Source organism: Manis javanica, chromosome X (assembly GCF_040802235.1).
Source record: "Manis javanica isolate MJ-LG chromosome X, MJ_LKY, whole genome shotgun sequence".
Lineage (NCBI taxonomy): Eukaryota > Metazoa > Chordata > Mammalia > Pholidota > Manidae > Manis > Manis javanica.
Window position 1 is genome coordinate 110,465,790 of NC_133174.1, and position 25,670 is coordinate 110,491,459.

At 37.1% G+C, this 25,670-nt stretch overlaps 1 protein-coding gene across 9 annotated transcripts in view; it reads right to left on the reverse strand.

Annotated features, from left to right (window-relative positions):
- Positions 1–25,670, reverse strand: part of PLS3 (plastin 3) — a 76,096-nt gene that overhangs the window by 23,661 nt on the left and 26,765 nt on the right. For 4 of the 9 annotated variants that reach the window (XM_037001883.2, XM_037001887.2, XM_037001884.2 and 1 more), the window contains exons 2-4: positions 12,009–12,092; positions 9,743–9,826; positions 1,206–1,369 (exon numbers count right to left, since the gene is read on the reverse strand). In XM_037001883.2, the coding sequence (XP_036857778.1) occupies positions 1,206–1,369; positions 9,743–9,815 (237 nt within the window). In that variant the 5' untranslated portion in view covers positions 9,816–9,826; positions 12,009–12,092. Of the gene's footprint in view, positions 1–1,205; positions 1,370–9,742; positions 9,827–12,008; positions 12,093–22,859; positions 23,002–25,670 lie in introns of those variants that run through there. The other 5 variants (XM_037001890.2, XM_037001889.2, XM_037001892.2 and 2 more) reach the window with 3 other exon arrangements.

Here is a 25,670-nt window from a genome sequence, read left to right on the forward strand (position 1 = left end):
CAAAAACGATGGGGAGGAAATGAGTATTTGAAAAGAAGGCAAGAACTTTATCACTGTCACTATGACACATACCTGCGTTTTTAAAACCGCAGCACCCCCCATAAAATGGTATATGCTGAGTAGACATTATTACTTAGTTTAAAGGAGTTAATTCTAATTGGAGAGAGCACATCAGAATTTCACTTGCTAAGTGAGCCAGTTACTGATGGGGATATATGTCATCATTTCAGGTGTTTTAGGGCAAAAGTAAACTATGGGAAAAGAGGGTAGGTGTGCTAGGAAGTTTGTGATAAATATTAGGCAGCAATTTACCTGTTTGCAATATACTGTGAGGAATGACTAATGAGAGCTAGTCACACTCAACCTTAAGTTAATAATAGATAAAAACAAAAATATCTTAGGGGTGTTCTTCATTGGGAGAAGAGGCAACAGCTATGCTTTAATATATACCTCAAATACTTTGTCAATGAATATGGACTGAAAATGGTATATGCCTAGAAAATCTACAGCTTGCTTCACTAGAAGCTAAACCCCTTCAACAATGAGTGTTACATACATTTGCCCAGCACAGAGCACAGAACAATAAAGTAGGTGCTCGAGGGAGGAGGATTAGGAAATAGGCCCCTAACCTTGAAGAGTATCTGATGATACTAGAGAAGAGAATAAAAATTTTAAATGACTCTTCCAATGGACTAAAAAGATAGGGTTCTAATTTGTAATTATTAAACTTACTATCCTAGAGAAAACTGTGCAGTTAAATACTACTGCCATAAGAGTAGCAACCATCTTCTTAATCAAGTTCAACTCAGGAAACTTCCAGGTCTGTGAGTCAGGGTATATCATTAAAACCTGGGAGCACACTGTTCACCAAGGGAGACAGAAAGAACACTTCAAGGATGTCATTCATTTAGCACCTTGAAAAATGGCCTTTATGATGCCCCCAAAGGAGACTGTTCACCTTACACAGCAAGCAGTATGTTATATCTTTCCTTCTGTCAGAGCTCTTTTTCTTAATTCTTTAGTTGAGATATCCTAAGAGCTAAAAGAACTAATTTAGTGGGTGGGATGAGAGAAATTTTATTAGCTGTAACAGTACTAATATGATATATACTTCAGAACTTAATAGGACTTACTACTACTGTAAGATCCCACTAGACAAAGGAACAATCATTACTTCTAATAATGGTGGATTTGCACATACTTACATAAACAAATTCATCAAAACTTATCTTCCCATCTTTATTTCTGTCACCATCCAGAATGAGTTTTTGAATAATTTCTCTCACTTTATATCCTGGTAATGGCATATTAGCTTCCTTGAAGAGCTCATGAAGTTCATAGTCACAAATGAATCCATTGCTGTTGAGATCTTTGTAAAAAGGGAGAATGAAAAAAAAAGTTTTAGGAGAAACCAGTTAACCTATTTAGAGTATTTTTCTTCATCTGAGTCTCAGGTTCATAAATTCACCTAAATACAGTGTTTCCCTTTCTTATTGTTTGAAAGGGAAATGAAAATTTTAGCAAAAGAGCATGGTTTTACACCTTTTTCTGTATCTTAAGCAGTATTAAAGTAGCTTTCCTTAAAAATAGCATCTCTAATATTAAAAAGGCATAGCTGTTCAAAAAAATTATTAAATCATGAAGCTGACAAGAGTTTTTAAAAAGAATTAAGAGCTTATACACCAATAAAACACTGTCATGGTAAAAAGCAATTTCCACTGTAGCTATTTAGGAGTTTTATGCCCCTTATTCTTCCATTTGGCTAACAGAATAGTTTATGAACCAATGCTCATTATATTACAAAGCACACCTGAAATTAGGGTACACTCATCAGTACCAATGTTTTCCATGAGTTAATTTAAATAAACATTAATCCAAGACAAACACAGACTTCATAAAAGTAAATGCAGTCCTGAGTAATGCAAATGTTTAACATGACTCTATAAAAAACCTTTTAGTTTTTGTGCTATTGCAGCTTAAGAGAATTATGTAGATGATGCTTATTCTGAGACTGTTAAAAATGGGAAAAACCCTGATCAATCACCAAAAGTTAATTTATTGGGGAAGAGGGCTAATGTCCTGAGGGTTGATCATTTGGGTATATTTTTTTTAGTAAAGAAAGTTGGACTTCCACCAGCAACCTCAAATACCTACTGTTCAGCAACGTTTTTTATTCCTCAGGTACCCACTGGTTTTCAAATATAAATTCAATTATTGTAATAAAAGGAAGCAATCTGAATAGAGAAATGACTCAAGATGACCACAGCACCATCCAAGAAAACATATTGTAAAAGTTACTCTATTTGATACATTACTTAAAAACTGTACCAGGCCCTGTTCTTGGGATTGGGGTTACTGCCACCAACAACGAAAGTCTGGCTGTCCAAGAACTCACAATCTGATGACAACTAATAAGCAAAGAACATGTAACATGTGATATGACTATAAAATATAATGCAATAGAATAAAATCTTACTTGCTATGAAGAAAAATAAAGCAGGGAAAGGGGTTACACTGGGAGCTATTTGCCCCCTCCCTAGCCCTGGGGACAGTTTTGATTGCCGTAAGTTGTGTGTGGGAGTTGTGTGTGTGTGCGCTGGAGGTCGGAGGGCAGGTCTTATGTTTCTCATCTGTAAAAGGAGTGCTTTGGATAAAATGACCTGTAAGCGTTCCTTTTTGGCTCTAACACATTCATTTTAAGTTTGAGTACTCAGGACTTAACAAATCATACCCATACACTTTTTTTAAAAAGTGGGAGATAAAAATCATAATACATATTAAAAACAAATACAGAGTAGTACATTCTGATCAGTATTACACCTCAATATCTAAATGCAACATTCCTTCATTTTTATGGTATTTTTAGAAAAGGAGGTAGCTTATTCCTCGTGACTGCCAAAACTGTCCATTTGGCAATTTCTGATAGAAAAATATTTTCTAAAGGTATTGTACTTTTCCCTGACTTCTGAAATGATGTATCTGAGCATAATTTAATCTTATCATTGGCTCCAGTTTAGAACTAGCATGTAACAGGTTCTTACTTGTTTTTTGTATTCTCATTGATACAACAGAAGCAGGAGGTAGAGATGTTTTAAATAAACATCAAAGAACTAACTATGAATTCAAAGCTACGTGGAACTGACTAAGGCACTGAGAATCTGGTCTATCCGGCAGTTCATTGGCAATGGGTAGAATAGAGGCGCAGGCAATGGGGAGAACTACCACTTTTGAGAAAGCTCTCTGAAATACCTCTGGAGCATTACTTAGAACACAGCTCACTGATGTGATTAAAAAATGGCAGGAAGCAGCCACCCTAACATGTAAGTAACATAAAATAACCACATGCGGCAACTCCATTTTGAAGTAAGGGTAGTAGTACTAACAGATACTTTTAGTGACTGACAGGAACATTTTAAACGGGGTTGGAGGGATAAGAATTTGTCATTACATAACCATCTTCCTTATTAGGTTGCAAATGTTTCGATAAGGATTCTTGTAAATCTTTTTATCTCCTACCCCAATACCTTGCATATAATGAGCAATGGGAAAATTTTTTTGTAGAATCACTGATTCTCAAGTATTAACCAGGAAAAGAGTGCTCCGATCTAATGAGCATTTTAAAAACAAAACCAACCAGACAGCAATGACAAAAATACAAAAGTAGCACTAAAAGACTGAATGGCAATTCATCAGGAAACTCTAAGGACAGAAATAGCCCTTAAGTAACACTCAATCTCATTCCCTTTGTTCTCATCCTGTCCCCACCCAGCAACCTTCAGATCTGTAATTTGGTGTTCCAAGTGAACATACCCACCAAGGAGTACCAAGTAGACAACCAGTGACGGCTGTCTGGTCAGGACCTCTCTCTTGTTCTAAATGTAGAAACTTGCTTTGACTTTATTAAGAAATACCATGTGCACTTGTTCAGCGTGAGTCACTCTTCAGAGCAAGCTGAGTGCTGACTCTGTGGCAGGCACTGAACTACAGGCCAAAGATACAGGAATCGATCAGACAGAACCTCTTCTTACTTGAAATGGTAGCTTTAAAATCCTTTTAAAACTGTTGAGTCATTTGGAATATCGAGCTTATACCTTTCCTGAGATGAGAAAAGAATTGTTGAACACGTGTCATCTAGTTTTATATACTTTAAAAGTTATTTTTCTAGTACCTCTATATTTTATCAGTAGATCTAGCTTACACTACCTCCCATAATCAAGGCATTTAGTGTTAGTACTAGTAAATTCTAGCAAGCTTTTGTTAGAGATCCTAAATCACCTCTCTTGAAAACAATTTGAATTTCAATAAAAAGGCAGAGGGAGCCTAAAAAGGCGCCTTGCAATTAATTTTACAAAATCTCACAGCTGGCAAAGTACTTGAAAGACAAAACAGGGTGCAATTATTTTTAAGAGTTTTATGCTAATTTTTATTTCCAGTCCTCAGCCCTGCCCCCTCCCACCACACCCTTAATATCAGAGATCTAAAGTGCTGTGTTTTAGAAGGTTAGAAAACGAGATTGCATAATGGCATTTTAGAAATTTCATCAGTGACATTATTAACGAGGAGCTCAAAACTACGTTTGATGGTGAACTTTTTCTATTCTTAGTTTTGACATAAACATGAGAATTTAATAATAAACTGACCCAAAAAAACAGAGCCCTGGATTGAAAACAGTTTTAACAAATGGAAACTAAAATCACAACCTCCTGGTATGATGGCAGTCCTTTTATTTTCTCATTAAGCTGCCAAGATTCTGGAACCCCTTTCTGGCTCATTTGCCACTTTTTCATTACACATTGCCACAGGGTGGAACAGGTTCTACATTTTGAAGACTTCTATTCCAGTATCATATTTTCAACCTCCTGATAAAGTAGAAATTATCATACAGCCTATATTACCTAGAGCATTCTCAATGTTTCTGGAAGCACGTGTCTCAACCTTTTAGTTCAGAAAAATATGGTCAGTGTGTGTAGCCATGAATGGGCAGCAGGAAAAAGAAAACTCCACCTACTCACTGAACAAAATTCCCATAGAAAGTAAGGAGGTAAATCTCAATAATCTGACCATGTGCTCTTATTTTTAAAGAAAAATCACTATACTTAAAAAAGAAATCACCAAGAGGCTCCCAGTGCTGCATCAGAGAGGCCTGTCTTTCATACTGGCTGCTGAATTGATCAGAAAGGAACCAACTGTTTCTAACAACAGATTCTGTCTTCCCTTTGTGCGCGTGCTCTCTCTCTTTCTGATGACACATGTATGTTCACATCTGCATTCTGTTTTAAAAGAAACCTCATTTTGATCTTTCACCAAGCCTTATTTTAAATGCCAGTTAACTCTCCCAACACTCTCCCCCAAGTAACCTTAAAGTAAATAAACTTATTATACATCCATGTTCCTGTAGAACTTTGAATCACACCAAGAATACATATCCTTAAAAGGAAATGTTTTCCCTCCCCTTGCATCCTGTTATTTAAGCTATTTTAAGTACTTGTCTGGAGAAAGCTAAGCCAGAATTCAAGTGGTTTTGATTTTAGCTGCTGTTTTACACTGCCCATGTCCAGGTGCTATGGAGTGCAATCTATCACTTCAAACACATCTTTTGGGGTGCTACCCTGTCATATAAACCTGACAATAAGAAAGACAGGGATTTCCTTTGACCTCAGGTTTTGTATGTGTGTATGTGTGTTTTGCTTTAAACATCCTTGAATCTGTCTAAATCTAGTATCTTTCTTTATAAGGAGGTTGCATATGTGTGTCCTCATCTGCAACACATATGCAACCTCTTTGCTAACCCACTATGGACAATGCTCATTAGGATTTAAAGAAGAAAACCAATCTAGTGCAGATGTACATCCTTTCACAAACACTGGGCTTAAAAGTTCCATTTAGTTTAATCAATATATTTCACAATTTTTTTGCACTACAACAAAATTAACAAAAGAAATCTGTATGTCTAACAATAATGGCTTTACACACACATAAAACCTTGAATGTCCATGAAAGCACACAAAATACTGACTTAAAATACTTAGCCACAAGACTTGTGCAGAATAATTTAGATTATATTCCATCCTAAAATCTAAGCAGTAAAGTCAAGCTTTCATTAAGCATTAAAACTTTAGAAAAGGGGGCTACTAAACGTCTCCAGATGTTTAACTCAAAATGGGTTTTGCCTTTCACAGTCACTACCTTTTGGGGTAGCTTATTCCAGGAAATATAAGAGGAAATTTAGTGAGTCTTGCTAAGGGTAGAATAGAGGTCGCTGCCTAAGAGTTCGTCCTAACAGTGGATCCCCAAAGGTGGAAGTCAAGTACAGCTAAGGACTGGACAAAGTTAGAGGGCTGAGACAAGGCAAAATCAAAAGCATCATCTATCAATCCTTTTCCAATGCAAAACTGCCAGCAGCTTGGCCATCATTTTCCACTTGCTGCCATCCTCCTTCATTTCAAATACTCCACCAATAATTAACCAGAAGTCGAGTGAAAGAGTACTGCTTAGTTTATTTTTTTGGATGGGCTACAGTTTTTATTTTTAAGTTTTAATTAAACAAATATGCACTGGTAGTTTTACTGAATACTACAGGTAAATTCCACCATGCTTTTTGAGGCATCATCCTGATGGGGCTTTTCTATCTAAGAGAATATCAAGTACTTTGAAACAACTCAAATGCCTAAGATGAGAAAATCTGGTACAGCTACAATTACCATAACCAAAACTTTTTGGCTGAGTTTGGTGGGCAGCCTCAAAGGAATATACTCACACTATTTCTAGTCATTTACAAAATCCCACTATTCTCTTATTTCAAAAGTGCCGAATTCATGTTTTTCAAAAGCTCAGTAACGATGGCTTAGGAGAAAAAGAAGTCAGAGATCAGTATTTGCAGGACTAAAGCCAATCTGAGAGATTTATACTACATAAATTTATCTTTATGATCATCCAAATGAACTCTAGCTTCCATAACAAGATTAAAGCCTCAAAATGTACGAGACATTTTCTAGTTGGTAAAATATTTACTTCTGAGAAGTTTTCTGAAAAGTTTTACCTATTTTTTTAGACAGAAGTTAGAATTGCAACATTTAATTGAAACAAAAACATTATAAGGAAAAAAAAACAAGAGTCAAGGCTTCTGATATCCCAGTGGAAAATCCTGGAAAAAAAATGTTGAGAAAATTAAAATAATTAAATGAAAACATACTGCTTGGAGCTTAACACCAAGCAGGTGCAGAAAGTGAATGAAAAGAGAACTTTAAATCCTAATACTCGATTTATTGCTAGTAAAGAGAGTTTCAAAGCACTATTAATTGATTGAACAAAACCTGTGATTAGTGGTAATTACAGAGATTTTCTCCAGACACTATGATTTTGCTGAATTTCTAAAGAGATAATCAAGGCTATTATTGTTAGTAGATGGGGAAAATCATATAATGATTTCCATATTTTGTCACAACTGAACTGAGACAAAGTAGTCCTCCCTACCTTCTCCAACTGCCCCCAAAATAAGAAAGAATTATCCTTGACAGGAAAAGAACTTACAGAGCTTGTTTTTAAAATCAAGTTTCCCTGAATGAAAAACTGAATGGAAAGCATTTCCATTAGCACCTTTGACAGTTGCCTGAGGGCCTCGTGACTAACAACTAAAAACTACAAAGGTTTTAAAAGAAACTCAAAATATTCAGCTGGGTCTTTAAACAATTTTCTCAAAGGAAGACTATACACAAGCCTTTATTATGCTGAGAAATTTACAGAAATTTTACAGCTACAAGGTAATGACCCAAACCTTTAGAAATGAATTACACTATGGTGGAAATCTTCATGACAAAGGCCCTTTTAGTTTAGGTGATAATGACGAAGTCCTAGTACATGAAGACTGCATAATTCCTTGGAATTCAATCAATTAAGAGAAGCTAACCTGTGTGCAACACTGACCCAGCTACTGAGGAGGGAATACAAAAAAACCCAGAACATGCAGAACAGGCAGAAAAAAATCTGGATTCCAGAATTCCTATTTACAGCATGTAGAGTAGTAAGAGTCTGTATTTTAGGAATATATGCCTGAAAGGGACTTCAGTAGGACATATGGTCCAATCTCCTTCCTGCCTTTGGGAAGCTGTCTGCCTACCCTAAACCCTCCCAGATGTATGATTTTGAATAAGACAGCAGTTTCACAATGACTGTTTCTTGCAGTGCAAGTTCTAATTGATTCCTGACTTAGTGCAATTTAAACACCATTTCCTCCATGGAGATAACCGGTCAACCTCCTTGATATCATTAAGCTTCCAAGGAGCAATTAAACTCTTTTACAGATAAAAGTATTCCAGTCCTGTCAGGTAAACAAATGAGCTTCAATTTTTTAAAAATATAGCACACAAACATTTCCAAGTTGCTGCACATGAGAACTAGGCTATATTCAACACTACATATTTATTTCAGAAGGTGAGGCCTTGAGATTAACAAAGGCAATAATGTCATGTCCCTACCCCCAAATGCTATTTATAAAGGAACAAATTGGATGTCCCCAACACTGAAAGATGAATAGAAATAAAACAAGGTTCAAAGGAAATGCAACCCTAAAACAATTATAAGGATATCTCTCTCCAGAATGAGACTTTAAAAATCTTGCAGTCAGGACTTCACCTGTTGTCTTTCATAATCAATCTAATATCAGATGGGTAGTACTCTTCTTATACTAAGTAGTATCAATGGCAAGTTAATTAACTGCCTTTTTCACACACACACACACACACACACACACACACACTTCTGTTAGATTCAGAACTAACCAATTTTTTTCTAGTCAGAATTCTACTGGGATTATGAATAGTCACCCTGGGGGTCATTTTTTTTCCAGGACATACATACTGTTTCTACAAATGCGTCCACAGAAAATGTTGATCACAAATGTATGGGAATAGACATGTATGCTTCATCACTTTTCACTAATGTGACTTTCAACACAAGTTGAAGACTCAATTCTGAGTAAAGTAACAAATCAACATGATTTAACGCATGCCCTTTAATCAAGGAGATACCAAATAGTAATAGCCTACCTCTCTAAGCACTTGTTGACTCATGTGAGTACATACATTAAGAATTAGTTCTTGCCCTATTTTCTCACTATCTTCTACTGATCTGACCACTGAAATTTTGAATATAAATACTATAAATGGCTTCCATAGTTGTTAAATTCTAAGACACGTTGTATGATGTTAAAGGATAGGCCAAATGGCTTGCTATGCCTCCCATCTTACATGATGCTCTTAAGTTAATATGAGAAGGCAGAACAGGGTGCATTATCCAGAAGCCCAGAAGATCCATGAGAAAGGCAATGAGGCTAAGCTAAATAGGGAAGGAAAAACATGATCTAATGGTGCTTCACATTTTCAGGAGTCGTACATCTCTGAGAATATGGTGAAATTTCCAAATGCTCTTTCCTCAGGAAAATAGGATACACAAAATACTATAATAATACAAAATTTGTCTAAAATTTTCAGGAGCCACAGCAGTCCCCAGTTAAGGGCTGGGACCGTGGACTAAACACCTGTGACCATATTAGATACTAGATGTAATTAGAAATAATACAGTTTAATAAATACAGTGTGGCTTCTGAAACTTTATCCTGTCAGTTTTAACTATCTTGCTGTAAGGTTTGCAACTCCATTCATATAATTTTTCCAGAGAAATAACTTTGATTAGGGCCAAATAAAGATTGCTTTACTATAATTACACCACAAAAAAAAATACTCACCAACTTTTGCAAAGGCCTCTTTGAGCTCATCAAGTTCATCTTTGGAAATCTGAGTGGTGGCCATCTCATCCATTTAAAGAGGATCTAAGGAGAAAGCAAAAAAGTTTAAGACTTCAAAAAAATTTTTGTGATGAAAATATTGTAAGAAATTCTCAGCTTAGGGATAATATAAACAAAAATACAAAGTACTAAAACCATCTGAATAGGGTCCCATATTTGTTGCTATGGCCATAATAAAGAGAACAAGTCATCATTTATGAAAAGTTATACATAAAAAATATACTTCTGAATCTTCCTTTCAAGGACAAACTCTTACATTATGTTCAAAGAGTGTAAAGAAGGGTCAAGGAAACCGGCAATGACAGGAAGTATATATAATAAAAATTCTCGCTAATAGGAGTCAAAATTACAAGTCAAAATTATGTGATCAGAGATTCGTGTAAAATATAACTTTCCCATTAAGTCTTTCTTTCTCTCTGGCTACTTCCGTTTTTCTATTTTCATTAAGATACAATTGACATATAATACTGTGTTGGTTTGAAGAGTGCACAGTGATGATTTATTTGATTTATGTATATACTGCAAAATGATTCCCCCAATAAGGTTTGTTAACGCATCCATCACCTCACGTAGTTACCATTAAGCCACTTCAAAATCATTCACTATGAAAACACTGGTTTTCAAATAGCATACTAATACCTATCAATCATTCCCATTATAGGAGTCAACTAAAACAAATTATATTTGGCTTTAACTCAGAAATAGACACAAGCGTGTGCTAATAAACACATCCTTGGGAACATAACTTGCATTATTTAAGTTTACACCCTTTCCAGTTTGGCCCCATTTTTTCCTGTTTAACCAACACAGCAGGAGTTGGCAAACTGTGGCCTGTGGGCTAAATATGGATCACTGCTTATTCCTGGATGTCCCCAAAGCTAAGTACAGTTTTTAAAGATAAACATGTGTGTTGCAGCAGTGAATTTTCATGATAATGCACATTAACTCTGAAACCCCAGTTAAGAGAAATAGCCCAGAACAAAAAAAGAACACCATTCTTCTCATCAGTAGACCTGTATTACTAAAGCGAACGCACTCTGTTGTTACAGTGTGAATTTCGTCAGCAAAAGGTTGTGGTATAATAATATAATATTCTTGATTTTGCCTCTTGGCACAAAATATTTATGACCTGAACCTTTACAGAAAAACTTTACCAAGCCCTGCAATAGAGGAAGGAAGCCTGTACCACAATGGGACAATCCCCAAATACAAACCTATTAATTTTTGGACAGAAGGAAATGAAAATGATTATGAGTTGCCTTTTTTTTGGCTTTGTTTTTTTGGCTTTTTATCTTCTTAAGGAGTTTACTTTTTAGAACAGTTCTAAAAATTGAGACAAAATTGAGCAGAAAGTACAGAGAATTCAGTTCCCATATACCCCCTGCCCGTACAGCCTCTCCTGTTACCAACATCCGCCACCACACTAGTACACTTTTGCTACCGAAGATGAACCGACACTGACACGCCACTATCACCCAAAGTCCACAGTTTACATTAGGTTCACTCTTGGTGCTGGTCTGTCTATGAGTTTTGACAAATATATAAGGACATATCCACCACTGAAGTATCAAACAGAATAGTTTCACTGCCCTAAATGTGTTGCCCTTTCAGAAAAGTATTCTATGTGTTAAATTTCACAGACCATGTAAAACACAAATTTGAGATTCTGATTTTATCCCCTTTAGTCATTTTTATGAGAAGTTAAAACACTACTTGCTACCTCATCTTTTTTGCCACTAAGCCTATTACTCAGTACAGAGAAGCTCTCAAGAGAGCTGGGCCACTTCTTTTTCACAGCCGTGTTTGTCATCTCTAGAACTTACCACAGTCTCAGGCACACAGTAAGGCACTCAAAATAGTACTTTAATAAATTCATCCAATCAACAACTTGTGCCAGGCACTACATTACATGAATTCAGATTCACATAAATTCCCTGAACCCTCACAACAGCTTGATGAGGTAAATATTCTTATTCCCTTTTCTTGTTAGTTAACAAAAGCTCTGAGGGACCATGGAACTGGAATTCAAATTCAGGTTTCTCAAATCCCTGGGAAGTTTTAAAATGACCATACAATACTATTAGCTCTAAATTTCCACCATAATGCAATCCACACTTCTAATGACCATTATCTTAAAAAAGTAAATAAAAGACTTTAAAAAATCACAAAGAAAAACAGAACTTTCCTGTTCATAAACTTTTCTTACCTATGGTGTTAAAATGTCACTAAAGGTGGACTTCTCAGTAGATAATAAATTGGGTAAAAACACCTTTCAGAGTAGTCTCAGGATCTATAAGATAAGGAAAGATCTTCCATTAGATAGGAAGCCAAGCATTTTAAAAGACTAAAAGTAAAAAGCAATTTTTCATAAAGTAAAACCTGAAAACTAATGACAATACTTTAGAAGAGTGTTCTGTATTTTGCTAATATGATGTTCAACATTTATGGTTACAAAAACACTATATAGCATTTACTACTATTTTCTTCACGCACACTTTAAGTAATCAGGTTTCAAAATGAAATTACTACTCATCTCCATGAACTATGCCATGTAGAACAATGGCACAGAAACTCGGAAAGTGAGACTTTCTCAGAAAATCCAAAATATGTGGTTCTCCTGTAATCTCTAAACATCCTTTCCAGTTTGGGCAGTTTGTGAGTCAGTAATATTCTCAAGTATGTGAGTCGAAAGAAAAAGGAATTGATTGTATTGTCATACTACCATTATCACTTATATACAAAAGGGCATATTAGACAAAGAAGGTTCTGGACATAAAGTCTTCCCCTGGCCTGCCCTGCCCTCGCCCTTCATCGCTGCTGACCAGTGGGTTCTAATTAAATCCTTCTCTCCCACTTCCCTTTGCAGGTAACAGGGCTGAACAGGGTAGAACTCACTTTCCCTCTTTTCATACCCCTTTCCCAACACACACAAACTATCTATCCTCCCGATATTACCATTATTTTAGGCATCTGTTGTATGCCTATGAATTAGTGGAAGCAGTAAAAGGTATAGAAGGGAAAAAGCTCTGGAGGCCTTAAAGAAGGTTAATTCCCTCTCAGACCAGGAAAGAAGTACTTTTGTTCTTCTTACAGAATTAGGAAATTGTATCTCATAGAAATGATTTCAAAGCACCTGTTTACTTAAAAAAGAAAAGAATGAATACAACACATCATTAAAAAACCCAAACTATACTTTCAAGTTTTTTAATTTCTTGCAGTTAATTGTTTTAATGAAAGCCTAAAGTGACTTCATTCACACTGAAGGGGAGCAAAATATATCTCCTCAAATACCCTCTTTGGCATATTGATTATTTTAAATGGTTATTTTTAAAGAAAAAAGCACAGGTGAAGCTCTGAAAACTGAATAGAAGCTGCCCCTTGGAAGGGACATTTACATGGATAAGGGAAATCTCCATTTGCAGGTGTGTCTCCCATGCTACACCAGGAAGAGGGCTCTCTAAATCCCTAGAAACTGTTATCAAAGGAGAGGGCGTGGACTCAAATCTGCTTCACAACGTTACTCTTGTTTAGTGTGCTTTTCCCAGTAACCTCCCATAACAGAAAAGTTTGATTTAGGAATCTCTCACTTAAATAAACTCAATTTCATTTATTTATAATTATTTGAAAGTAAATATATAAATGCTACCATGAAGTACCTGAGATGAAACTTGGAAATACAGTCAAGTTTAAAAGGCTCACGATATAAACTTCAGTTGATAAAAAGAAATCAGAAATGTAAAATTAGCTATTTAATGCAGGCTTTTCCCCACTATTAATAAAAAAAGGTTTGTCTTTAAGACTACTCATAGGTACTTGGTGGTATCTTTAAGAATCAAGCAATTAAGCGCTATCTTGAGAGAAAACATCACATTAATAATGTACGTAAGACTGCCAGGTAGGTAACATCAGGTTTTTAAAACTTCAAATCTTACAAATTAAAATTACAGAAACTCTTCCTCCTCTCCATGGGGCATTCATTGTACTTTAGGACCTTTTTCTCTCAAAGCAACTCAAACCTCCCAGGCCGGGGGGTTTATGAAGCAAATCAGAGGATTTGACATCGCTGTTGCCCTGGAGACACCTCATTCAATCCTGAGTTCCTGAAGCAAGCTGTTGTTCTTCACCCAAAGGCGTGGTCTGTTCTAATGGGAAGACTGTTGAATGTGGAATCAGAAGACCTCACCCTAGGACCCAGCATTGCAGTTTCCTAGCAGTGTGTCCATGGGCAAGTTTATTTCATCTCTGAGCCTCAGTTTCCTCATTTGAAAATAACAGTAATAATACCTACTTCCCAGGGTCCTCAGAAAAATTAAAGATGGCGTATGTGAAGGCACTTTGTAAACTATAAAGTATTATACCGAAACTTCAAATCCTTAACGAAAGAAAGCGGGGAATAAATGTATGTCTACCCAAGTAATGGTGAGAGGCTATATAAATATAAGGCGTAAGTTCTAAGAACCTTTTAAATGGGATCTGTGAAAAGTTATCTCATTTGCCCTATAATTATTGACTACAGAATATAAAGATCTCCTTCATATATAAAAATTATAAGCCTTTAGTCAAAGTAATTTAAGGATGGGCCTAAAGAAAACTTGTCAGCCACCTTTTTGCCCATGACTCAGTATGGCTCCTTCATAAAGCCAGTTTCTAAACTTGAAGAGGGGCCAGGAGATACAAAAACAAAAACCAAATTCTACTTTCAATGTTTCAGGACCACTTTAAAAACAGCTAACGCCTTGTCAATACTGTCACATTCCTAATTTGCACATTTTCCCCATAAACAATGAAAAATAAAAATTGAAGATAAAAGTAGATATTACTTGCTGAATAAAAGTTTAACCCCAAGTTCACAGTTATGTGATTGACAGGCAAAAAGAAAGTCTGACTTTTCAAACCGGTCCTTTTCCCCAGTCTGTCTTCCCACAGAAGTGAACTTAATCGACACGGAGAGAAAGCACTGATGTTCAAAAAAATAGAAATATATTTCTCCTCCGTTTAAATGTAGCCAAATGAAATACTAACCAAAAGTCAAAGCTCCCAAGGTCTCTGCATTTTTCTGAATTCTCTCATCTGCAAAGCACTTTGATGTGTCCCAAATTCTGTTTCCTACGCCTGTTACCCAACATAGTTCCTATGCCTGCCTCCTCTATAAAGGGAAAGCAGCAGAAAAAAAAGGCAAATGTTCTCTTTCCCTGAACATCTGAGACACAGGAAAACAGACTTTGAAATAAGGGAATAAAACGAAAGAAAACAAAACCTTGTTTGTTTGTTTTTTCATAAAAGGATATGGTGTACAAGCGGGTCTGAATTCAGGGCGTCACCCAGAGGAATCCTATGCCTATGAAGTCATCTCTAATTACAGAGTTTGACTAACAATACAGCAATTATGAAACCACTCCACTGCCTCATTTAACTATATTTAAACCCTGAACACAAATCTATGCTGAGAAAGGTGTACCTACAACTAACTACCTGAAACTATTACTCAAATTCTGAAAGGTATTTGATGGAGATGAGGAGGGGTGCCTGTTTTCATCCCCTAAAGTGATTCACTTGAGGAATGCAGCTGACTGAATAATCTATTTACTAATCTGTGTCAGTACCACAGAAGGTGGGTCAGGAGGCAGAGAGCAGACACCCTGGAAAACTCATTGGTGGTGATTTTGAGCTTTATATATATTTTTTCCTGAAATTGACAAAAATCAAAGATAAAAGCGGGGGATGTTTACTACAGACTTCATCCCAGCCACAAGTATGCGCGATGCATAGGATTGGGAAAGCAAGGCTGATTACTTAAGTCAGGGATTTGGTAATCTTTTACACTGGTATCATGAAGAAAGCAATGAAGGGTGGCCAAAACATGGAAGAACCCAGTATTTCACAATAAAGTGAGGAGAAAATGGCCACTGCAATGTGTGAACAATTTAACAGTGGTCCACAAAAAAAGAGGAGTATTTGTTACTTTCCTCCATCCAAAATGAGCAGTGCTTTGGAACACCCACACTTCACATACCTTCCTGTACCAACAGAAACTGCCACCCTACCTCCTCCCGAGGTAGCTATGTCAACACTAGTCTCCAGGTCAGAGGGGTGCAACCCTCTGAGCTGAAGCGCACCCAATCACACTGTATTCCGGAAGCTACAGTGCCATGTTTCCAAATGACTTTAGAAGATTTCAACTTGAATGTCTACCATATTCGCCCACATGTATTAGAGCCTTAATTGAAGGCTTCAGTATTTACCAGGCCCTGTGGTGGTTGCTGCAGATAGAATTAGAACCCAAAATCTCCTTCCCTCCAAGGGCTTACTGTCTGGTGGGGTTGTGGGGAAGTGGGAAGAAAGATGGAAAAACAAAGACCTAACATTAGTGCTATCATGCTGAGTGGTGGGAGTCAGGAGAGGTTTGCCAGAGAAGGTGACTTTTTAACTTTATCTTAGAACATAAGTAGAAATTCCTCAGACAACCTCACACGTTAAGGCATTCTAGGCACAGAGACTTAAAGAGAAGATGATATTCTGGAGCTGGAGAAAGAAACTGTGGTTGGAACACTGTGCCTAGAGTTTGTCACAGACACTACTGGGAGCAGAAAGTCATGGTCCAATCTGGAAGGACTACACTCAAAACCTGGACTTGACCCCAAGGAAGAAGGCAGGTCAGTGAGGAGGATTCCAGTGAGGAAAGTCTACATGTCTCCAACTGAACTTAGAGTCGCATGATTCCCACCTCTCCTCTTTTCAATGATCTCTCCTGCCTGATCGGATCTCCTTTTCAACTTCCCCACTTTCCTCAGTCTCCAGGTTTACAAATTTGAATCTGAAATTTGGCCACAGGAAACAAAGGGAGGGTGAAGTCTGCTAAGCATTCTGAAATCTTCTTTCATATTCCTTTATCTCCACATGTCTGGCCTACTCCAAAAGCCTTTAGTTGATCTACAGTCTTGTCTCCCTCCAGTGTAATATTTACATTGCTCACTTGCTAAGGAGCAGATCTATGACATATTCCATATGAAATAAAGTCCCAACTTTTAAGCCCTACAACATTTAAAGCCCTACAGTTTTCAGTACTGGTACCTGTCTATCTTTCCAATGTCATTTCCCATTACATGCACTACACCCTTGAATCACACAGTAAAGATATAGATATCCTAGTCCCCAAGCACGCCACATTTTTTCCACCTCCATTCCTTCTCCTCTGTGGTTCTCTCCAGTGGAATGCTCTTCACCCATCTCCCACCTACTCTTTGAAAGCATCTCTGAGTAAGTCAAAGATGCCCCTAGATTGGCCCCCATGAGATACAAATTCTCTCTTCCCAGTGCTCTCACAGAACTGTGTTTTCTCCTGTTACAGCCAGTGCTGGATTCTTTCAGACAGCTCCAATTTTAAATCTCTTGTTTTACTGGCAGACCATATGTACCAATTTTTGAAAGGGAAAATAGAGTCATCCTAAGGATAGCATTTAATGCTATTATACAAAGCTCTTTGATGTAAGGGACCATATCCCATTCGTCCTCATATTCCCACCCCTATCACAGTGCCTACAGACTAAGTAATAATAATAATTAAGATAATATAATAATGTATCATTGTTAAGTTTATATTACAGCATCTAACATTTATAGAGGACTTACAGTTTAGGGTGACTGGGCTAAATGTTTTATAGACATTATGTAAGTTAGTTCTCAGAAAAACTCAGTTAACCAAGTGATATTGTTAGACTAGAGCAACAGGCTTAGAGAAGTTGAATAACTTTTCCTAAGTCACACAGCTAGAGAGAGGTAGAGCAAGGTCTCAAACCCAGGTCTGCCTGACTCCAAAGTCAGTATTCTCAACCACTATGCTATACAGCCTCTTCAACAATGGTTGTAACCTTATTAGATTAGAATACAGCTTACTCAGCTCCATATTCACCATAGCACTTAGAATAATGCATGGACACAGTACATTTCCAATAAATATCTTCTGAATAAAAAATGGTCTACAGCTAATACTCACAACCACTTTGCTCATGTCATCCCCCTTTTAGGAAGCTATACTCATTTATGCCTGCACAGCTTGTCTAATCCCTCTGTCAGATATTCCAGGTCCTCTAGAGTGGTCCTAGACCAACTACTCCCACTTAACCAGTTTTACCTTTCAACAATACTCCAAATTAGCTTTTTGATCACAGCTATCTTCCAGGACATGTCCTGTTAACTCCTACATCAGTACCTTTTATTTTATCCTGCCCCCCTTCCTCTTTCCTTCTCTCCCACTAAGGACTCCCTCTGTCTGTATCTACTTCTCACACATACAAAGCCCTCCTCTTTATTTTTCTTCTCTTCCTACCCAAGTTCTACTCACCCTTCAAGGTTCAGCAGATGCCTCATCTTCTCCCAAACCATGTTTCCCAATGGCTCCACCCCTGGCTGATTTTTCTCTTCAACTCCCACAGGATTTAGAATCTTGCCACAAAATTTAGCAATTTAATTATAGGCTTCCTCCTATAGTTCTCTAAATAGACGTGAGGACACCTGATTCAGTTCATCTGTCTCCTCCACACAAATCCTCAAACTTGGTCAAAGAGAAGAACCCCCAATAAAACGCAACCATTCTTTTACCAACAGCACACAAACACTTGTCTAACTACTTGCTCTGTCTTATTTCAAGATTGTTTGTTTCTCAAGAACACAGTCTAAACTTTATCTTCCTCTCATATATGCCCACAATAACAACCCATTATTGGGTGCCGAGTAGAGGCATGGCTCAAAGAATATTCCAACTGACTGCAATGTTTCAAGGGTAGCAATAATTCCCAGCATGCCCAGTATCCATGGTTAATGAAATTGTACTAGGAAAGAAATGTGAGCCTAGGGTAGTGAGTGACTCTGCCCAAGATACAACTGTTGAGTAACTGTAAAATTAAGAGTGTGTATGACAGGAGGTAATTAACTACTCTTACCATAAAAACAAAAACAGAGGCTACATACTTGCTCTGTGGAAAGAAGTCCCATGCCTATTACAGCCTACAGAAGATAATTCAAAAGCTCCCAAGAAATGTGACCATGGTATTGAGAAATAGGAACGGTTGACTGAAAATGGAAAGTGACCCCTCTAGCTACTAATACTAACTTGTTTTCATTATTTAAAGTTAATCCTTGAACTGAAATCCCCAAATTGTACCTGTGTAAAACATACAAAATACAAGCAAGAGGTTCAGTAAAGACTATATATTATGCAGTTCTTTAAGTTCTTTCTTCAAAACATTGGTGTTAAATGGGTACTGACAATAAGAGAAGCCATGCTTTTTAAAAATAGGGACACAAATGCTTACCTTCTCTTGTGGCACATTCATTCCAATTGTGACAGGCATCTGCCTCGCCATATTTAATATTGCTGAACTTCAGCCTCTTAAATGCTAAGTCCTGCTAACAACCATGCCAATTGTACTGGTGCTAATAACTTATTCTTAGTATTAACATAACCAAACACTCAAGTATCTCTGTGATTTACTTTTTATTTTAGGATTCTTTTTTTCATACAGAAGCCATCACTATGATACCCACAGCTTTTTTAGTGCTTAGTTTTTAACCTTACAGCTGATTTTTCTCAAGGGGCAAGTGGTTTGAGTTGTGTTTGCTTCCTTTTAGAAAACTTGAATGGAATCTTGGTAAAGGAGTAACCATGACAGCTTGAGGGATTCCGTGCATCTTTCTCAGTTGAATGTGTTATTGTGACTAGCGTCAGTTTTCTAGTCCTGAAAGTTTAGGAAAGGTTAAAGCAGAAGGAGGAAGTGCTAAGGGATTTTACGTTCATTAGTCTAGCACCTCAGCATTATTAAAAATTGCTTGTTATCGTCAATGTGAAGAGCAAGCTCCTGTGAAAGCAATAATCAACCTGTACAGCACACTCACTGAGGTTGTTTTCAGGCCTAGATCTCCTGGTAATTCCCCTTGGCTTTTCAGCAGCAAACTGGTAAAACTAAACAGATAGATAACCCCAAATCAAACTGACAGTGTTTGCTGTGAGGCACTGTTATATACGCTCTTAGGTCATACAGTACTCAGGAGTAGAGAATACAGCCAACTGGCTGATGCTTCTACAATTCACTTGAAAATAATGTGACACAAAGACATACCATGTCAGGTAACGTAGCATACCATTTCAGGGACATTTGCAAAATGACCCGAAAAAACCTTACCTATTTCCCTGACAAAATTGTCTTTCAAATACCAACTCAATTGAGAAATGAACTTGGGAAGGCCCTCTCAGGGACTGAAGGCTCACCTCTCCCCTCTTATTCAGCCCCAAGAAGCTGCTTGCCTACAACTGCCATTTTGCCTTGAACGCGATTGCTATGCCCTGCGTGTGCGCTGAGGTACAACATCTGCAGACACACGAGAGAACTACAGAGGTTTATGAAGAAGCGCAGGGAAGCAGAGCAGGCTGTTATGTGCAAAGTCACACATGGGGGACTGAAGCATTGAACCAAGCTATCTTAGCCCTCTTCCTACTTCTCTAACGCCCATGGCTAATGAAACCATCTCAAATGTTCTGTTTGTTTTAAGGGAGATGCATCATAGTCGTAGCTGCCAACCAGTAACTCCTCTTCCTCAATTCCTGTAGCTCCTTTCAGTGATGAGCATCCATCTCCTCCACCAGTCTGCCAGCTCCTTGAAAGCTGGGTCTTATCTTATCTGACTTTGTATCTTGGCTCACAATAAGCACCTACTTACTAAACGTTTGTTGAATAAATAAACTCTGATGGAGGCAAGTAGAGAAAATCAACAGACTTTAAACATAATGCAGGCTAAATAGCTGTCTCCCATGATTTGAAAAACACATAGTCTTTCAGAGAAAGTTGTGAACAAAAGAGTTAACACATAATAATGTTCCCACATTCTTCACATGCAATTGGCCTGTTAGTATGCTTTCACTATCTACTCTCGTTTAATACTTCACGATACTACAAAACTCTTCAAGATGTTTACAACCTGTCCTTTGAATTTAGCTGAAAGTCAAACAGAAACTTTTTTTCAGAAGCAGTTTTTACTTTCAACAATTTTGGCAGTCAGGCAGCACATTTCACCTTTACAGTAATAAACATTGTACATAGATCATGTTTTGATAAGCCTGCAATTTTTAGATAAAAGTAACATTAGGGATAACTGTAAATTGCCCCACACTAAAGCTATACTTACATGTTTTATAATGAAAATTTTCAATATATATAAAAGTAAGAGAAAATAGTATATCCACCATAAACCCATCACCCAGATTCTACATTTATCAGGATTTCCCCACACTTGCTTCATCTATTCTCCCTTCCAGGCCGCTCTTGTTTCCCACTCCCTCCCTCTCTCTCCCTGTCTCTCTGTCTCTCCCTCCTAAATTATTTTAAAGCAAACTCCAGACATCCTATGATTTTCACCCTACACAGCTATTAAGAAATGAGTTCATTTTCTGGAAATACCTCTATTCTATTCTAGAATCTAGAATACTAGATTCTAATTGATCTTTTTTTCAAGTGCTAATATCTATGAGTCACTCAAACCCCAAGGGGTGCCTAATTCTGTGTCATTTCCTGGAGGAATATTAAATATCTCAATTTTAAGTAAAAATGTTCATTCCTCTTTTTGTAGTAATAAAAAAAGATAAGATCTTAAAGCAATGGCTATTTAAACATAAGTAACTTTTCCAATAATAAATATTCAATTCAATTTAGTCAGATTGAAGACATTCTTTAAATTCTTGCCAGACATGAGTTTTCAGCATATGTCTTAATCATATTCTAAAAGCCCCCTTTCCTGTGATGAAGAGTACTACATCAAACCCAACGACATAACAAAATGACATCGCTTCTTCCCCCATCTTTACACAGTGAAGGTGTATTAACTCCTTGGATTGAAATAGCACAGTCTCCATTTAAAAGGTCTAATCCCTTCCATATTTCCTAAGTAAACTTTGACACTTTCCAAAAACATCTGAATAATTTATGAAAAAATATGTCTGCTGCTGATGAAATTAATTAATCTTCACACCTGAGGGATATTTCCATTCTCCTTTCCTATGAAAATTAACACTGAAGCCAAGGGCAACCTTCACACAAATATATATATATCACAAGGCAAGATCAGACTAGTTAACATGTTTCAACTCAAAACAAAATACTGCAATGTTCAAGTCAGAAATCACTAGAGATACAACTTCAGCTTAGACTTTGAGCTAAGCAGAAAGCTTACCTTTTAGTCACTGAACCATATCTCTACAGTGTTACATACCATGCTTATTATGTGTTCTCAAATACAGAACTAGTTAATTGAGAGAACTAGATTCTTTTCTTTTACTTCATATGGGTGTACTACGTCCAACCAATCTGAGGGGTACCCTTAACTCATTGAGTTGGAATTTATATAACTACTTATACTGAATTAAGGAGAAATAAAACTTATATGATCACGTGATCGAAAACCCCAGTGAGGTTGTGAACACCGGAAATTGCTATCACTATCATGTTACAGTAACACCACCAAACTGTGATCACCAATGATTTTCATGTATTTTGTAAAGAATAAACAAACACTAGGACAACTGTTAGACACAAGTCATTTTTAAAGAATATAATACCACTCTAATCATGACATATCCTGTCATGAAACCTACTTCATCTTCTATTTCATAGAATTTTGAAAAACCACTTAACAGGGCTCAAAGGCATTTGAAATTCCACCCCACTCCCCATGATATAAAGTAATAGTTTATTTCATTTAAACCTTTGGCCATCTAACTGGATAGACATGGCTATATTATCAGGATTTCAAAATCAATTTTTAAAAAGTACAAAGTCCCTAAAATATTCCCAAAATAAAATACAGAATATATAGAGAACAGGTTAAATTATGAACTTCAAATTTAAGAGAAAAATTTGATTCTACTTGTATAAATAAGATTTAGAAAGTGTCTCCAAATGTTTAATTACCCAAACATGTAATAAGAATTTCAAGCTTTTTAAAGTAAATTTCTACTTAAATATCCAATAATCTAAAAGTTAGAGCCTAACAAAATAATATGAAAAGTTACCCTTCTGCGACGACAGTGAAGCAAACCTGTTTCCTTCTCGAAGCACTAATAGAAGGAACCTCCCACGCCCAGAATGCCAATCTGGAAACCCAACATTCTTCTTACAACGGCAACTTTAGAGAGCAAGTCATAACACTTCCTGCTGGAAAAAGAGAACACCCTTACAAAAGAATGATACAATACTTATGAGTCCCCTTCCTGTCAGCCTCACGGAATTTTTGCCAAGGACTAATAAATTCTAACTTCATGACACTGAGCGTAAACTTAATTGTTTTATTCAAGCTCCACTGAAATCATGCAGAAACACAAGGGAATTTAAAGCTGGTTTAGGTCAAATAGCTACAACCCACATACCTATTTAAGAGTTTGAACATTAGCCAAGTAACCTACTTATTTTGGAGCACATGGAACGAGCTTCTCCCCAGTCACTGGTCCATGGTAAAGTGCATTACTCAGAAGGGCAAATTATCTCAGACCACTTATGTACTCTGTTATTCTTTTCAATCTATACTTATTTGTGCCTTCATACAACATTCATACTCCACAAGCTAGGTGTTGTAGCATTTCTTTTGAGTACCTACATCTTGTTTTCTCTTGAAAATGTAAACTATTTAAGTGTAAGAACTGTATTTTCCACCGGCCATAGCATATAACCAAGCCACTACTTGCTGAATGGAATGATTTCTATGGAGAGGAAGTACTGCAGAGTAGTTAAGACCTCTGGAACCAGACTGGGTTCCAATCCTGGCTCCACAATTTACCAGCTGGGCAGGTCCTTGGGCAAGTTGCTTACACTCTTGTACCTCTATTTTCTCACCCAGGGATAATAGTAACTACCTCACATAATACTGACTACTTCCTACATTGCTGTGAAGCTTAAATGATTTAATATGTTAAACTTTAGATCATAGCCTGGTAGCACACGGTAAACATTAGACATGTGATAACTGCTGTTCTTTCTGAAATTTGCTTTTAACTGCTCTAGCAATTCTAATCAGTTAATTGCTAAACTAAGCAAACTGGTTAGTTGTGAGTGCCCTTTATGGGAAAGAACAAAAAATCAGTAGGAATACTGTGCTAAGCTCAGGAGACCATTTCTAATACTGACATAGGTAGGGCAAGTCAGTCACTTGAAAGGAAATGGAGAGCAATGGGGGCAGTCATGATTTTAGAAGCGGGCCAGACTTGAAGTCTGTGTGACCTTGAACAAATTACTTAGCTTCTCTGAATCCTAGGTTCACATCTATATACGTAGAGCTAATTCAGTCAACTCACAGACACGGAGAGGGGACTAGTGGTTACCAAAGGGGAGGGGTTGGAGATGGTAGGTAGGGAGGGAGAGGGGGATTAAGGGGCATAATAATTCACAATCACAATATAGGTTGGTCAGGGTGATGGTAGTACAGCAGAGAGAATACAATTAATGACTCTAAAACATCTTACTACGTTGACAGCAACTGCAATGGGGGTGGTAAGGTCTTGATAAAATGGATGAAAGTTGAACCACTGTGTTGTGTATGTGAAACCATCATAAGATTGTATATTAATGATACTTTAATAATAATAAATAAAGAGTCTTATTACCAAAAGATAAAAAAAAAGTAGAGCTAATTCCACATACTTCACAGGGTTGCTAAGATTAAACAAAATGATATAAATACATAAGAGCATCTGGCTCCAGCACAAGGTGCTCAGTAAATGGCAGACATTATTATAACCTGTCTAGGTTAAAACATGCATAATACCATCTGATCTACCTACCTAATAGGAATGAAAGTGAGATGATAGATACTCCAGTCATTTATAAATAATATGAAACAAACTGAAGCATTTTATCTTAAAATCAGGAGGCAACTCATACTGCACTTACTTGTAAAAGGTTCAGGACAGTCCACCTTATAAGGCAGAGTGTTCTCCGGTTCTCATCACTAACCATTAGCAGACACTGGATTACATTTTGTCTCCTTAATGGAGGCACTTCACTTTATTTCATCAATCATGAAAACTGCATGAAATATCAAAAGGCAACACAATCCAGAACAGAAGGAATATAGCAGCAGGAGCCAGAGGATGTCTTTTTCCATCTGTCTTCGTTGCTGACTCACTGTGTGAAGCCTCTTCAACTTTCCTGAGTCCCAATTTCTCCACTTGTAAAATAAGCATAGCACTACCTGCCTGGGGCCTGTCAGGGCGTATGTGAGATAGTAACACCCAAGCATGTTGGACTAACTGGAAGAAAGGATATACGTGTATTCATTATCACGCTTTTTGCAGAGAAAATTGGGGCACAGATAGTCACCTCAGCTAAGATGACAGTATCAGGGTTAGACCAGAAATGTTGGCTTTTCCAACCTTACCTTTTCTTCAGCCATACTTGGTACTTCAGACCACTTAGATGGGTCTGCCCCAAGTGCTATTAGCTTCTTCAGTGACAATGCTACCTAGAAATGGCTTCCTTGATTTTATCTTTCATGGTCATCTGGAAAGTATGTGCTTTCTGGCTTTCTGAACTCTAATGTTAATCTTTGATCAGAGTAAAAGCTGTCCACACCAAGTCTTGATTTTAAAGTCTATTTACCGTAACATTGTAGAATGCATGTAAACTGCAAAACATTGTGGTATAACTTCTAGGAATGGATACATACTTGCCTCAAAAATGGACATCTTCTACTTAGTAAATAGTAGGCCATTTCCTAAAACACTGTTCTATTCCATCAGTAGTTCAGCCAGTTTTAGTCTGTGGCTCATTTTGTAACCTTCTAAATGTCTCACTCATCATGTGTGGTATATGTGGATTTGCGGGATTGGGGT